At 32.6% G+C, this 18,133-nt stretch overlaps 1 protein-coding gene across 1 annotated transcript in view; it reads left to right on the top strand.

Annotated features, from left to right (window-relative positions):
* Positions 1-18,133, top strand: part of LOC118204093 (uncharacterized) — a 46,642-nt gene that overhangs the window by 11,677 nt on the left and 16,832 nt on the right. Inside the window, exons 2-8 of the mRNA XM_085821553.1 lie at positions 741-822; positions 13,992-14,104; positions 14,181-14,342; positions 14,432-14,580; positions 14,730-14,820; positions 14,898-15,086; positions 15,288-15,455. Coding sequence (XP_085677679.1) covers positions 741-822; positions 13,992-14,104; positions 14,181-14,342; positions 14,432-14,580; positions 14,730-14,820; positions 14,898-15,086; positions 15,288-15,455 — 954 coding nt within the window. The remainder of the gene's footprint in view (positions 1-740; positions 823-13,991; positions 14,105-14,180; positions 14,343-14,431; positions 14,581-14,729; positions 14,821-14,897; positions 15,087-15,287; positions 15,456-18,133) is intronic.

Here is an 18,133-nt window from a genome sequence, read left to right as displayed (position 1 = left end):
TCTTTAAAATTCCAGGAGTTGGAGTCAGAATTGATCATTTTCCCTACCGACACCACAGCCCTGCCAGAAACTCTATGCAAAACTACGACACTAACCGGGTCAAACAAACAAAGCACAATTAACTTTCAATACATACTAATCTTGTCAATTTCGGGTGTTCATGTCTGTTCTAATCAGTGTCTAAGCAATTGTTGCTCCCAATCTGTTGCCACTGCTGCTGATTAGCAATGATGGCAACAGCTAAGCTTCTGTTACAAATAATGCTAGTTGATTTTATTCTTATTTTAATCCATGCTGCTTGTCATAAAATTTGCATAAACTTCTGGACTGAACGAGTATGTGAATGAGGCATGGAAGAAAGAATCAACATAAAGCTAATTGTTAGTGAAGCTGAAATGTTATTAATCTTCTTGAAAATATGTGGGATTATTAAAAGTGTAAAATCCTACTTGCAGATTTTATTCTTAGACTAAGTATTACAAAACTGAAGTTCAGATGTAAATAATTGCTTTAGTTTATTCAATTCCTTTTGCTCATAAGGCCTTAATTTTTTTTTTCATTAATGGTTCTTAAAATTACTTAATTTCAATGGGTAGAAATGTGTACAAACCCTGTACATAGGTCTTATATTCATAATATTTCTGCTACGGCAAACTGTGTATTATTTATATTATTGTTATTATAAAAAGAAACCTACTCTATCTTTTGTCACACTATAGCTTAATAAAATATTCTTTCAGGAAGTTTTACATGATAGTACATCATTAGCAAATTTTTTAAAACTACAAGGAGTACCTGAAGATGCAGCTAATGCCCTGAAAGGTAACTTAATCTTTTATTCTATTAAGATTTAAAAGTATCTAATGGGACCATAATCAATCTAAATATTTAAAAAGTTCCATATATGGAGTAGACAAATGCTAAATATATGTGCATTTGCCAAATATATATGCATGCTAGTATGTGTATGGCATCAAATTTATATTCACTGTAATAAGAGCAGTGGGTTTGCTACTGCAAAGAACCCATTGGCAAGGTGCATTTTTTCTTCGCCGAGCTCACCAATGGCAAGTAATAAATCATACTAAGTATACGTAACCAAAAATTGAAGAGAAACATGCCAAAGTGAAACGTAAAGTTAGCAAAGCAGCAACCTGGTGTTTGGTGTAGATTCTTTGCTGCTGATGAACAGTACCTGTGTGCCTTCAAAATCGGTCAAGTTCTTGACTAAATAAATGCCAAACACGAAGTTGTTGCTTTACTAATTTTATATATGTAATGAATCAAATTTAACTCGTTGAACATGATATTTAGTGTATAGCATAATATTAAGTATATATAAGCTGAATTTAGCTAATGATTAGCAGATTAACCATGATATTAAGTAAACTTTAGCTTGTAAAATATAATATTTAGAGCAGTTAAATTCAGCTCACACAAAAGTCTAAGATTAAACATGTCTAGTGGAATTAAATTCAGGTTAGCAGGAAAACATGATACAGTACAAAGTCATTAATCCGGACGTCCATAATCCGCAATGATCTATAATGTGGACCACAAAGCTACAAACTTTCTGCGCATGCATAGCGTTTACACATGTGCATAATACCTTTACATATGCGTTTACGCGTGCGCATAATACGTTTACGCATGCACTTTTAATGTGTAACGGATGGTATAAGCTAGGCTAAAATTATCTAATTATCTATTTCAGTTAATGTTGCAGATTGAGTTGTTCCTTAGTCTTCTAATTGGATCTGACTTATTATTTTTTGCAGACTGTTAAAGCAATTTTATAAAAAGTAAGCTTGAACTTTCAATTATGTCAAAAAGAGTTTCCGATTCTGGAGCTGCCAAAGGATCTACAAAGCGAAAGCATGTTTCGATGTCCATCAAACAAAAAGTGGAAGTACTGCAAAAAATGGTTAAAGGCATGAAGAAAGTGACAGAGAGGTTAGTGAAAACAAAAAAATTTTGATTGACAAGTTAGTCAGTATTTTCGGCACAGCGGAACTTTTCACGACTTGAACAGCGGAACTTTGTAACTGAACAAGAAATTATGTCTGTTTATAGAATTAAAGAGAAAGTATGAGCACATAAATTGAAGCAACTTAAACAACTTACAGTGAAAGAAATGTTTAATCAAGTAAACAAATAAATATTAAGTTTTTTTTTTTTTTCTGTAAATTTTGATACCCTTTAGATCATAATTGCTCTTTATTTCATAAATTACAGTTTCATATTTTTAATTGTATAATTTCTGCATGCCATCTTACTAATTGATGATCTATAATCTGGAAAAACCCCTAATCCGGAATCGGCGAAATCCTAACGAGTCCGGATTAAAGACTTTGTACTGTATTAAGCACCAGTTTTGGGATTAACAAAACTAGTGGAATGATTAAAAGTATAACATGTATTAAAAGTATAACCCATGCGTCCCTAACACCAGTTATTTACCAGTGGGAAAATTTGCAGCCAATTCCACAGATTTTTGCTGACTGAATTCCATGTAGCATGTTGTCAGCTCTCCACAGTATAAATAACAGTCATTCACTTTTCTTGTAAAGTTACTTGATTATCTATGCTACTTTGTAAAACAAAAATCTAGTAGCTTTCTTGGTGAGGAAAATGTAAGTTACTAATATTACTTTCTCAGGAGAAAGTTTGCTTTTAGAGAAACAAGTATCTTTCACCTGAGACACTTGCTGATTTTTCCCTGAGGCGTGCATCAGATAGAAGCAAAACATGCCTGATTCATTTCTATCGTGGCATCATTTCATGTTCCTCAGAATATGTGTTTGATGAAGGCAGTAATCCTTTTGAGATGCACCATTGCGGACAACTATCTCTATTACCGACAACTTCCTTAATTAAGTAGAAATAATTTCATCTATTCATTTCTAAAATATTCAGAAAGGATAGTGTGGAAATCGGGCAGAAATAACAGTAAGTGAAGCATAAATTACACATGTAATGATGAATGTAGAACAGGAACAAAAGGAACCAAAGGTAGCATAAGAGGAATGGTTGCTATCTTGGAACAAATGAATCACCAATCTGAACTATTAACGGCATTTTTCGTGCTATTTACATTTACCATGTTCTGTGTGATAGTGCTTCCTAAGCAAGAAATTTGTTTAAAAAAATTGTTTTAATTTAAACAAGATGCAAAATTTTCATTTTCCCTGACATAATTAAACAGTAAATTATTACACCTCTAAACATGTAACTCATTTCTGTTTCAGCTAAAACAAAATGACTTTTCCAGGTATTTGTGGTTTATTAGGATTAGATTCACAAATGCACATTATATATTTATGTATGTATATACACACACATACATGAATGCATGCATACATTTTGTATTCGATTCCAATAATAGAAAAGTATATTTTTCCGTATATCAGGCATAAACCCTCAGTGCATGATACGTTTTTATTTTATAATATTAAAATTAAGCAAAATCATCTTTTTTCTGTGCTTGAGCCCATTTTTCTAATCTAGTAAAAATAAAGTTATATTTTATAAGATAATAAAATATGCCAGTAATTGAAAACCAGTATTTTTAGAGCCTGTTTCTATTTAAGCAAGAATGCAGTTATATTTTAAACTTATTTTCTGCAGCACAACCTGCCATTGATGCATTGGATTATGGCTGTAGCTTGGTTTAGAAAAATGCTTCTCAATAGCGAAATCACTAAGAAATATTCTAGTGCAAGGGCCAAAACAGCTGCAGTTGTTAAAGAAATGAGTATGAAAAATAAATCTTCAGTTATTGATTGCATTAAAACTGTTCTATTCTGCCTCTCTACAGATGGAAGTAATAATACTGATTCAAAACTGAATCCAGCTGTTGTTTCTTTTTTTAATCCATTTTTTTGAAGATACTGGATTAAAAAATGTTTTAAAATTAAAAAATTTCTAATTTTAAAGATTAAAAAATTTCTCACCTAATTATTAAAATTTTAAAAGAAAATTCAATTCTGGATAATTGCTTAGTACTGGGTGCCAATAATGCACCAGTAATGATAGGTTTGAAGCCTGGTGTTGCAGGCATCTTTAAAAAGGAAGCTTCAGATCTGCAAATTATGATGTGCACCTCTTGAACTTAATTACTGAAAAAAGAGCAGCTTCTTTTCTAATAAGTGTGAATGAACACATTGTTGATATTTATTATTATCTTGAAAAGCGTTCTTAAGAAAATGAAGAAAAAAATTGAAACAATTCCAAGAGATATATGAAATAAGTAAAATTTTGAAACATGTATGTACATGCTGGCTATCTTTAAAGAAATGTTTATCTAGAAACCTCAATCAGTGGAACCAACTTCCTAGTTACTACTTTAACTGTTAAAAATAGATGTGAGAAAAATAAAGTAATTTCTGCAATTTAACTGGCAGTTCTCAAAATAATACTTCAAAATATAAGCATTGCAACTAAAAAATAAGAGGGATTGCAATTAAAAAATTAGTGGAAGGCCTTTCAAAAAAGCAAAAATAAGTTTGATATCCATGTTAGCAAAAATAAATTTTATATCCAGAGGAAAACAAAAATAAGTTTTTTATCCATGTTAGAAGCTACTTCTGCGGAGTATGTGATTACATACTACATACATTTCCAATCAACAATGAAGTGATTTTATATGCTAAAGTTGCAGATGTTTCCGCTCTAGCAAATGCATTTTTTTCTGATATATTTTTTTAATAGATTTCTAGTTTTACTTCATTTAGTCATGAACGAAGATGATATTGATTTTGCAACTGATAAATTGCAGTCGCAGTTTTCAATTAGAAAACTTGGATAAAGTTATAAAACCAGCTAGGATTGACATCCAGTGGAGTTTAATTGGAAAACGGAAAGGTGCTGATGGAATATTAAAATATAGTAAACTGTCTAGAATAATGTTAGCCAATGTGACTATTCCTCAGAGTAATGTAAGATGATTTTTCAATATTGTGAAAACAAGAACTAAATTTAGATCTAATATTAGTAATGACACATTAGAACAACTTTTATGGGAAAAGCAGGCCTACGTGGCAATTGATATGAACAAAATTATGAAATCTCTTTCTTAATGAAAGCAAAATCTGCCACTCTTCATAGTATTTGTACAAAAACTGATTAAAGTTTTTTTTTTTTTTTCTTTTTCTTTTTTTTTTTAAGATGCGAATAAGAAAAGTGATTTTTTACCAGTAAGTATCTTTGTACTCTTTGCGTTTAAGTATTAGTAACTGAACTTTCAGTAATTAATAACTATTTGAAGTTAATCCATTATTAAAAAATGTATTTTTATCATTTAAAAAATTGCTTTGTCGTTGAGAAAATCTCCTGATTTCTGGTTTTTGAGTGTCGTGGGTAAGTATGTTTTGAATTTATTTGTAACAAATATGCGAGTGCTTTCTTTGCATAGTAAAATTTTAAATGAATTTCTCATGCTCACACATGGCAAATGTGATAATTGTTTTTTAGTCTGTTTGTAATAAATTTACAAGTGTTTCCTTTTCAAGAGCAAAATAACTTCCCTAATTCTGTTTTTTTAACAATATTATTTAAATTTAGATATAATATTTTTTATGTAATTATGCACCCACAGTGCATTATCATGTAAGACTTAAAATATAAAATATTACAATATAAGCAACAAGCTGATCAAGCCACTTCACTATCAATACACACCGCTTATTGATAATTCTAAAATTAATGCCATTTGTTGGTAGAATACAGAATAATTACAATATATATTTTGTAATAGAGACTTTTCTATTAATTTAATAGATAACTCTCTAATTAAAATGGCTCTTCTGCAGATATAAATAATTTGTAAGTCAAAGAAAAAGGAGTTTATCTTTGTATTTGTGTTGCAGGGCATGAAAAAGCTCTGAGCTATAATATTTGGCTCTTAAATTTTCTAGATGGATGATTTTCTATCATTACAAATGCAGTTTGTTTAAATTCCGCATCAAGGAATCAATTGCTCATAACATATAGATTTTTTTCACTATTTTCTAAAATTAATTAGATGATTTTTATTTATTATATAATTTTTTAAAAATGAAATTGTAATTTATGCTATATAATAAATAAAAAGTACATTAGCTTTCTTTTCACTTTTTATTTATAGCATTTCTGTGCTTTATTTTAAATGCAACACATGCTCTTTAGTATTATTTACTCTTCTTTCATGCAAATAATGGGTATATTATAACTACTAATAATAACTAGTTTTACATGTATCTAACAATATTCACAAGTTTTTGTATTTTAGTTTAATATAAAATTTTTGTCTTAAAAAATCTATATGTACAATATTGAGAAAATGAATTGCATTATTTTACATAAAACTCTGAAAACTGCAATGGGTGCTTTGCAGAAGACACAACAGAATTAATAAAATTTATTACCTACAAAATTCAAGTAAAGAACTTAAAGTAAAAAAATCAGAAGCTTTTATATTACAATAACATGCACAACGACCATCACAATCCTATAATAAGATGCTATCAAATGTGGGTTTAATTGAGGATATTAACATAAAAAAATATTATTTCGAATAAGCACGTCCAAACAGATGCTCACAAGCCACAAAAAGTGGCTTATGGTAAAACAAGTAATAGTTTTTTTAAAAAAATACTTTTATAATTTGTGATTTTTATAATGTGTGAATGTTTTTATATATGAATTTTATAATTTATATACTGTGACTTCTTTTTAACAATCAGTAATTTAATTTTCAAAATTAAAATAGCCATGTAATAATTTCAAATCATGTATCACATGCTCGACTTCAATGGATGAAAACCAAATAATACCATGGCAGTATCTCTCTTGGAAACTCAATTGAGAAAATAAAAAATAAATGCAGCCATAATAGGCTGTGGTAAAAATATTTTTCATTTCATACAAAATGCTGCTGCGGATACATATAGTTGCTACTGTACATATTTTTAACATTATGATTTGTAAACCGGCTGTTACGAAGCGATTAACGATACGAATGCGAAGTTCGTGAGGTGAGTAATAACACTTGACGATTCTTGTTCGAATGCTATTTTGTTTCAATGAGTTTGCATCAGTGGTAAATTTGATCTTGATTTGGTATACAAAAATACATGACGATATCTTTCATTTATATTTAATGAAAACACCAAATATATCACAGTAATACAGACACATCGCAATGGCGAGCCACAGTTACATAATGTAAAAACACAGAAGAATTCTTTCAGCGCAACAGCACCCTCTGTATTATGAAAAGTTCGAACACACCCCACCTGTGCTCTGTTAAGAGCACACTAAATTTACATATCAATAATATATGTAGATATAATCACAAATCAATATGCACGAATCACAAATCAATTCTGAAAACTATATTGCAAATTAATACAATACATGACACAAACATATATTATATATAACTCTAAACTTCAAAAGGATAGATCAATTGGACGGGTCTTCGATAAAGTCCTTGAGAAGTACGAATCAAACATGAACGCACATACCCATTCCTACCGTTATAAACTTGTATAATTCCAATAGGCCATAAATAAATCGACCCCTCCAGCAATACAACCTCACCCTTTTCAAGATTCCTTTCAGGAGATGGATTTAGAAAAGTATGTGCAGACCCTAATTCGAGGAGATAATTCTCCTTCCACCTTTTCCAAATTTGTTTCAAAAGATTAGTTTGATACAGTTTTCTCCTAGTCAAAGTCTGCCTGTTCAATGGTTCATTCCTGAAAAGGTCTGTGAAATGTACAGGATAAGAAATATTTTCTTGCCTTGGAAACAAGAAATAGGCAGGTGTGAGAGCTTCTGGCTTTTTTTAGTTCATTGTGGACATAAGTAAGAGGTCTATGATTTAGCACTAACTCAATTTCTGTTAGAATAGTCATCATTTCCTCAAAATTAAGAAGAGCCCTTCTGAGAACCTTTTTCAAACGATCTTTGATACTTTACATAAGCCTTTCATAAAAACCACCCCACCAAGGCGTGTGAGGCGCAATATATTGACAAGTTATGCCGTTTATTGATATGAAATCTTTCAATTTTGAATCTATTATAATTTTTGAAAATTCTTTAAGAATTGCATTAGTGGCTCTAAAGCTCTTAGCATTGTCGGAAATGGTAACTTTACAATTTCCTCTCCTAGCTAAAAATCTCCTTAATGACAAAATAAAATTTTTTGTTGACATATTTGTGATTAATTCTATGTGCACAGCTCTAGTAACACTGCATGTAAATAATGCTATATAAGCCTTTTGAAGCGTATCCTTTCCTGATTTTATTAAAACTGGGCCAGTAAAATCTATGCCAGTTACAGTAAAAGGAGGGTTTTCAGTAATTCTGCTTTTAGGTAGTTGACTTGTTATTTGTTTAGCTGGTTTCAACTTATACTTTCGACAAATTAAGCAGTTACTTAATACTCTTTTTATAATTTGTCTACCTCGTGGAATCCAAAATCTAGACCTAATTTTGGCTAGCATAAATGTAACTCCACCATGAAAAATTTTATTATGTTCTCGAATAATAATTAATTCTGTAAATTTAGACTGCTTTGGAAGAAGTACAGGATGAGCTTCATCCTTTGTAAACGCTCCTTCTTCTAATCTTCCTTTTATGTGCAATACACCACAACTGTCGAGAAATGGGGCTAAATTTGAAAGTGGAGAGTTTTTAGGAATCGATTTACCATTTTTAAGGTTTTGTAATTCTAAGTTGAACTCTATCTTTTGCTCATGTTTTATCCAGTCTATTTCAGCATTTTGAAGATTTTTCGCTGTGAGGGAACCTGCAATCGTTTGTCGTTTTTGAAGTTTATTAACAAACCGTTTAACTAGTGCAGTTACTCTTAGTACTTTTAACAAACAACTATATTTTCTTAAATCTAAAATAAATTTCGAATTTTCTACCAAACAGTTATTTTGCACTGTACTTTCAAATTCTTTTCTTAGCTCTAAGTCTACGTCTATAGATTTTAAGTTCTCTCTTTCAGTAGGCCAGTATTCAGGTGATTGGCTTAGCCATGGTGGACCGTGCCACCAAAGATGGTTTGTAGCTAAATTTGCTGCAGAAATTCCTCTGGACAAAATATCTGCAGGGTTATCCTGACCAGGGCAACGAGCCCTATTATTGGTATCTGATAAAGATTGAATTTCTTCTATTTTTTTACGAAAGTTTTGTATTTACTAGATTGTCTCTTAATCCAACATAACGTAATCATCGAGTAAGTCCAAAAATAACTAGAAGTATTAAATTTAAGACATTTACTTACTTGATGGACTAATCTTGCGGACAATAAAGCTCCCATTAATTCTAGTCTTGGTAATGTAAGACCTTTCAGAGGAGCTACACGACTTTTAGAACAAATAAAAGCAATACTTATCCTTCCATCTTCAGACATAGCTCTTAAATACAACACAGTTCCATAGGCTAAAAGAGATGAATTTGAAAAAGAATGAATTTCAAATGAAATAAATTTACAGTTCAAATTTGAAAAATAACATCTAGGAATCTGAAGATCTTCTAAGTGTTCGATTTCACTGCACCACAACTGGCACTTGTGATCCAGTGACGATGGAAGTTTATCATCCCAGTCCATGTCATGAGTCCACAGTTCTTGTAGAATGCACTTCAGCTTTATGATGAAAGGTCCAAGAAATCCGATAGGATCATAAATACGACCCACTACTCGAAGAATAAACCTTTTCAAAGCAGTTCCGTTCTTGACAAACTTTGATAATTCTTTTACGTTGAAAGATATACTGTCCGCATCTGGATCCCAAACTAGACCCAACAGCTTGGATGGTGAGTCAAGTCCCGTACTTGAGCTCTTTTTCTCACCGATGTCGAACTCAGCATCTTTCCACAGCTTACGCAATTCCATGGAATTGGTTTTCCATTTTCGTAATATCATGCCACATCTTTTGAGAATTTCTACACTTTCAGTCGTAATTTTCAAAGCTGCTTGCAAGTCTTCGCCTCCAATCAAATCGTCGATATAAAACCATTCTGATAGTAATTTGCAAGTTTCAGGAAATTCTTCTTTACATTTATCAAAATGATATTTCAGAGTTGCAGCTAATAAATATGGACTTGGTTTTAGTCCAAATAAAACTCTACTAAAGTTAATTTCTTGATATGAATTAGAACCGATATCAACAGTCCAGAAGAATCTAGTAAATTTTCGATCACTAGGTCGATCAAAATTTGTAGATATGCTTGCTTTATATCCGCTGTGAAGGCGATTGTATTTTGTCGAAACTTTAAAATCATTTCAAATAGATATGGATACAAGTTTAGTCCTTTAAATAAACAGTCATTAATTGAAAGTTGTCCTCTTTCATGAGAAGTACCATCAAACACGATTCGAAGTCGACTAGTAGATTTGTCTTCGCGAATGACAGCGTGGTGGGGTAAGTAGAATGACTGCTCAGAATATGACACTTCAATATCTGACGACGAATTTTCAATGATACCTTCCTTACGATAATCATCAATTACCCTTTTATAATCCTCATAAAAATCTGTATTATTTCTAAATCTCCTAACCAGACCATTAAAACATTTCCGAGCTACTTCTCTATTATTTGCTAATTTCTCCTGCATACCTGGTTTCCACGGCAACTTTACACAATACCTTCCATCTACGAAGCTAACAGAATTATTAAATTCATCAAGTATCTCCTGTTCCACTAAAGTCAAACACTCCGCTTCCTTGTTTTCAATACCTAAACTTTCCAATTCCCAGAAATGCCTGAGTTCAGCTGACACAGTGCCTTGATCACCCAAAACTAAGTTTACAGTAGCCATTTTACTCATATCACCGCAATTTCCCTGCAAGGACCATCCAAGTTCAGTATTTACAGCTACCAAAGACCTATTTAACCTTTCAAAACCTTTTGTCAAATTCCAATAAAAATCTATACCTATTAACAAGGAAATTTCATTATCATCTGACGCTTGATTATATCCCCACGTTAAAGTTAATCCCTTGGCTTCCATTTCAGCTCATATACTCTCATTCGGCAAATTAATCGCAGCCCTCGAAATTTCATCTCTTTCCAATGCCTGTATTACGACTTCTTTTCCATCTAAAATATTTCGCAATCTCACTTCAACTCTGCGACATGTTTGCAACCAAGGATCCTTTGCTCCAAATGAATAAATCTTTAATGTTTCTGACCCTAGACATTTTAATCCCAACTTCATAGATACATTTCTTTTAATAAAACTCTTTTCACTACCATTATCAAACATTGCAATAACTATACCTGACGATTTACGACCAACATTTTCTGTCCTAACACACTGCAATAAAATCACATTCCTATCATTTACAACTGAATTCAAAATAGTAGGCTTAATTTCCAATTCCTTTGGTTTTTCTTCTTCCGGTTTAAAATTAGATTTGCACTTGCTAGAATTTTCAAATTTAAAACAAAAAGCTTTGGCGTGTCTACCAAAGCAGAATGAACACTGTTTAGCATTGCATTTTTTCACAAAACAGTTTGTGTTACAACATAACAGACATCTTTTTTCCTTAATTAATTTATCCCTTTTTTGTTGTACAGTCATCTTTTCACATTCAGTCTTACAGTGACCTTGACTGCAGAATAAACAAACTTGGGAAGTTTTCGCCATAAATTCTGTTACTGAAGCGTGTGGATTATTGCGACTCGGAGGGAAGTTTCGTTTCTGATTTCGAAAATTGTTTTGTTTATGTTGGTTAGAATGAAAATTATTATATGATGATACATTATTAGAATTAATACGGAATGCTTTTTCTCTTGCACTAATAGCATTATGTAAAAACTTTATAATTCCTGTAAATCATGACAATTATTTATATTTTGCTTAGAAAATTCAAGAGTCAGTTCTACTGGCAGATTTTTTAGTATTATGTTAGTCAGTATTGTTGTGTATGTTTCCGATTTGACATTTAATTCCTCCAGACATCTAATTTGAGTTTGAGCTTCAAAATAAAGGTTACGAAGAGCCTGAATGTTAGAAGCATTTTTAACAGGTGCCAAATTTAATAAATTTGACAAGTGAGCATTTATTAAAATGTCTCTCTGGCCAAATGTTTCAGAAATTAATTTAACAGCCTGTTTATAATTCTCTGGTGTAATTGAGAATCCTTTAATGCTAGCTAGGGCTTTACCACCTAATAACGACTTTAAATAGCAAAATTTGTCAACCTCAGTTAAATTAGAATTATTATGCACAGAATTCTCAAACTGGTTCCAAAAATCTAAATATTCTGAAGGCTCGCCATAGAATCGAGGAAGCGAAAGTTTAGGAAGTTTAGTTCCGTTTTCTAAATGCAAAGTTTTATTTTCTACGTGAATATTTTCTGGATTTCCTGTTTGTTCACCTGACTGATCCTGTTGATACCTGACTGTTTGTTCACCTGACTGACCAATTGATTTAATTTTGTTTTGCAACTTTACTTTAACTGGTATTATTTTTTCGTTATATTCATCTACTGTGTTAATTTCATCCTTAATTTCTTGTTCTTCTTTTAACAAACTAACTTTAAAGTTTGTTCACGATGTGTGTCACACTTAGTTCATTACACATTGTAAAGTTTTTAACAATTTAGCCATTTTCACAACTTCTAGCAACAAATTTTACCCCTCAAATACTTTAGCAATAAATTCTAATTCTAGAATTCTAAGAAAACAAACTGTAATTTTCAACAACAAATCACACTTCAAAGCATTAACAACAAATTCTAATTCTAAGAAAACACAACATTTTCTTACTTGCAAGTACATTCGAATTTCCAAATATCAATGCAAACATTCAGTAAATGCGAAACCGAAAGTTGTAAATTTTTACCAAACAAGATCAAAGACTACTTCAACAATTACAAATTATTCTATTCAAACATAATTTTCAACTAAATTATTTACTCACCCCACCATTACGATAATTCCCAGCCGATGCACCACATGTTACAAAGCGATTAACAATACGAATGCGAAGTTCGTGAGGCGAGTAATAACATTTGACGATTCTTGTTCGAACGCTATTTTGTTTCAACGAGTTTGCATCAGTGGTAAGTTTGATCTTGATTTGGTATACAAAAATACATGATGATATCTTTCATTTATATTTAATGAAAACACCAAATATATCACAGTAATACAGACACATCGCAACGGCGAACCACAGTTACATAATGTAAAAACACAGAATTCTTTCAGCGTAACAGCGCCCTCTATACTATGAAAAGTTCGAGCACAGGCGAAATGGAATATTTTGTTCTATACATAATGAATTGGTTAGGTAATTATTCTTAAATGAGTGCAGAGCAAGAAGAACAAACTTACTCATCTATACTGTTATGCAACCATATTAATTTAAAAAATGGCTTCTTAATTTGCTAGAAGCATTTAATTGTGTCTGGAATTTGAGTTAATACTTTTAAAATAATATAAATATTTAGTTTCTGCTCTAGGAAATCTAGTTACGGCTCAAAATTTCTAAATTTTAGCTAGCATGAAGTTTGGTTTATCTATCTTATCGTGTAAATGAATCGTAATATTTCTGATAATAAGTTAGTATCATATATGACCATTGTTAATTCTTTGGAATTGTTTATTGGACAGAATTTTTCCTAAATCTTTCATAGAACTCATTACAGTAAAACATTAAATAATCCAAAATTACAATTTCAATTTCTTAAATATTTATAAAGTGAGGTAATCGTAAAATTTATGCAAATAAACGAGTTGCTTATTATTTTTTTCTTTTATTTTTTTTTTTAATTCTTTCTTGTTTTTCCTAAGAAATTTTAGCCTCTTGTTTATCCAAAGTAAATATAAATCCAAATAAAATAATTATTTATCCAAAGTAAGTTTGAATTTGCCCTTTTCTCACCTGTCTGTCATCTTTCACTGTCAATTATATTTCATTGTTATTAAAATTGAGTATAACATTCATCTCAATTTTAATTGCTGTGTATATCATACATTTTTCAGAGGAAGATGTCACTGGAATAACGTTACCCGATATTACAGAAGATGATTTGAAGGAAATGAATATGAAATTGGGACCTAGAAAACGCATTATGCAAATAGTGAAAGGAATAGAGGTAAAAGTATACTTTCAATAATAAAATAAGGATAATATTATGCTGAATATCTAAAAGGTCATTTTATTTCTTTTAGTGTCAGCCAATGCAACCTGTTACTTTCTATGTGATACCTAGAGATGAAATAAGCAGTACTGAAGATGTAGAAGATGCAAGTGTGATTACCCCACAGGATATACAAATAGAACAGATTTGCTCAGACACACTAGCAGTACACAATCAGTGTACTTCACATGAGGTAATAAAATGTCTTTGAATTTTAAGTAGGTAAAAGAAGATTCTATAATTTATTATTTGGTAATTTAAAATTTTTCTCATATTTTTCAGCATTCTTTTGATATTAGACATTGGGTCAACAGTCACCTAAAAGGAAAACAGCTCTGTAACAACCTAGATAAGGGCTGCTACAAGACTGAAGACAGGCAGCTGCTTGTTAGGATAGTCTGTTCAAAATTAGTGGAGTTGTGTGGAACTGTGTAAGTGTTTTTTAGTGAACTATAATTTGTTTTCACTAATGAAGAATAAAAAAGTATAGATAAATTTTGAAGATTTAAGTGAATATTTTTTTATATAGCATTTGCAAATTTCGAGAATTTCTATTAAATTGCTTTTGTTATTATTTTAGTTACCCATCCGCTGAATGTAAAGAACGTACTGCAGAGGCAATAGTAAATGCGTTTCCATTGCTAAAATCAAAAAGGTTCCCGCATGGATATGTAAGTGCTCATTTAAGGTCAAAAATCGCTTTAAGATATGTTATGAAATAATCTAAGATGTATTTATTTATGTGCAGGAGAGCTTCTATAATAAGAGTACAGGAACAGGCTTTATAGAGTACCGTCTGAAAACATTCAGGAAGTCTCTAAGTCCATCGCAAAGAAAGAGGTCTCCAAAAAAGATATTAGCCAAAAATTCAAAAGGCAGCAAAAGGCAAATATCTATTAAAACAGAACGCTTGACTAATGAGGATTTAGAAGAAAAGGTTCTTATTTGCCTTTCATAAATTCATTCTCAACATTTTTACAATAATTTTGTTGTAAAAAAAAGTGATTTTTCTGCTTGTAGCACTTAATTTTTTGTAATATTTGTATTATTTTTTTAATTCATTTACGATGTTATAATTATTTGTCTCATGACTAAAGACAAATTTCACAAATTGATGAATATAAATTTTTTGTTATAGATAATGTGGATGAAATTAAAAAGCCCCACGGAGCGCAATAAACGAATGATTTCAGATGTATTGTCGGAAACAATGGCTGACAGAGAAGCTCTAAGAAGGGATTCAGCCATAAGCATAGCAGATATTCTAGAGAGATATCCCAGGCTTCAAGATTATAGAGGAGATATGGTAAGATATGCAGTACAGGTAATTTTCAAGTAATAATTAGGATTTTATTTCCATTATACACTAATGTGCAGAACTTAAGCAACAAATTCATTTTCCAACATAGGATCATAAAATTGTTGAAAAGGACTTTTTGCAATCAGTGCAAGAAAATCTTAGCCAAAGAGGATGCATATGCAAATATTAGCTCTGTGACGTCAGAAGGTATGTCAGGGCATACAAAATGCGAGGAGCCAAAGATGGTAGATGATCGGTAAGCTTGAGCAGTTTGACATCTGTCACCCAAGAGCTTTTATTTATTTATTTTCTATGGCTAGGCAAAAAGTTACAAAGAATAAAAATCGTATAAACAGAAGTTACGAACAATAGAACAAAAAGATCAAAGTCATTGCCTAAGGAGTACTCTTGCCTCCCAGTATCTCTACTCCTCTGTAAGACCACAAAGAGCCCTACATCAAAGCAGATGGTCCCTGTCCATTTCTTTTCCAGAATCACAAAGTGGGCAAATAATATCGCTTGAAATGCCTATGCCTTCTATTTCAAGGTGTTGAAGCAAAGTAGAAATTTTGAGAAATTAGCTACATGCCAAATGCTAAAATTTAAAGATTATATAACATAACACATTATATATAATACATAATCGATAACGTCGACAAGAATGAGAAGAATACAAAAATTATAATTTCATTGCAAATGGGGAAATGTCATCTGTATAGAAAATGCTGCATCACTACATTATCACTTATGGTATATTTCACAGCAGCTCAAGCCCATAATGTTTAAATCAGTTTTTAACGAAGAAGACCCCTCAGGGGCTCACTCTTGTGAATACGGGTGTGGCAATCCCGAGGTACCCTAGCCCTTCAGGGGATCATCTTCTTGGTGAGACGGGTGTCACGATCCTGGAGCCCCAGTGATCTATCCTCTTTTCCGTCTCCTCTCCTCTTGGCTGGAACTTTTTCCCTTCCCTTCTCCCTTGTGCTTTCTCTCTACGGAGTTTGGGGCTCGTCACGAGAAACTGGAGCAACCCTTGTCTCTAGTTTTCGAGTGGCGAGAAAACTGTCCATGTGTTTGCCGTGCGTGGAGACCCGTGTCACTGGAAAGGAGGGTCCTGGTAGTTGAGGGGCGAGGTACTGTCCCCAACACTCTGCTTTGGCCTCTGCTTCAGCTAAACGGGAGGCACCTTAGTCGTCCTCACGGGTGTCAATCGGCTGGTCACTAGTCCTTGTGTCAGTGGCTTGGGGATAAGCTCTCAGGAGTACCTGCTTTCAGGAAAGCCGACTGTGGGACTTCAGTTTGCGTATAGACCTCGTTAACCCTGGTGCAGGATTCTGCTTTTTCTTGTTGGACTCCGTGGTGGGTGGGGCTGCCAGGTCCGAATTTTTTTTTCTTTCAATATGGATAAATCAGACAATACCCCTCTAAAAAAAGCAAGAACCAATGCAAACCCTAATATTATACAAGTTTCGAGTATCCCTATAAAAGACAAAGTATCTACAATACCACGCTTTGTAGTAATGAGCAACTCTTCTGGTGAGCTGAAAAAAATGTCTCCATTTCTAATACATAAATATATAACAGCTAGTGTTGGTGAGCCAAAAAATATGAAACGCTTACGATCTGGAGATATACTTATTGAAACCATATCACCTATACAATCTGCCTCTCTTCTTGTGCTTACTAAAATAGAACAAATAGATATATGTGTGTCTGCTCACAAGACCTTGAATAGTTGTCGCGGCGTTATCTCCGAATTCGATCTTTTATCTGTTTCAGAAGAGGAATTCGTGCAGGAACTTGCATCACAAAATGTATGTGGAGCTAGGCGGATCAAGATGCGTAAGGAGGGTCAGTTGATTAACACCAGACACGTTATCCTGACCTTCAACACGCCTAATCTGCCTACTAGCATTAAAGCTGGTTATTTAAATTGTCTTGTGAGACCTTATGTCCCTAACCCCATGCAATGCTTTCAATGCCAGCGGTTTGCTCACACTAAAATGTCCTGTCATGGTAAACCCACATGTGCCCGGTGCTCTGAGGAAGGCCATGACAGCGATAATTGTACAGCTGAGCCATTGTGCATTAACTGCAAGGGGGCACATACAGCATTCTCACGCATTTTCCCTAAGTGGAAAGCTGAAAAAGAATTTCAGACTATCAAAGTTACAAAAAACGTTTCATATACAGAAGCCAGAAGAATAGTACAGAGTTCTCAGCTGCGATCAAATACTTCTTATGCTAGCGTAACTAAATCAACAAGAACAATAGCTTGTCAAACAATATGTAGTCTCCCCAAAAGTTCACAAGCAAAACAACAGAAACCTAGAAAAGAAAATTATGATAAAAGTGAACCTGCCCTATCTCCGCACCAAATAACATCTAAAAATAAAGAAACAAAATCGGAAAAAGTAAGGAGCCTTAGCAATAGCTCTCTGCAAAGTCTGAGCTTCGACTTGCAAGACTCAGACGAGATGGAAGTGGAAGAGGGACTCAGTGTCCCAAGGCATCTGCTTCCCCGCAAGTCTAAGAAAGAGCACCGGAAAGATAAGCATTCTTGATGGCCACTTTCATTTCCTGGAACTGTCGTGGCTTCCACCACGGTCTTGATAACATAAAAGAGCTAATCAATATTCACCATCCAGCATGCCTGACAATACAGGAAATGCTCCTAAAACCTG

The sequence above is a fragment of the Stegodyphus dumicola genome, chromosome 8 (genome assembly GCF_044657685.1).
Source record: "Stegodyphus dumicola isolate Sdum_Otavi_A_Nest chromosome 8, ASM4465768v1".
Lineage (NCBI taxonomy): Eukaryota > Metazoa > Arthropoda > Arachnida > Araneae > Eresidae > Stegodyphus > Stegodyphus dumicola.
This window is presented reverse-complemented; position numbering and strand designations above follow the sequence as displayed.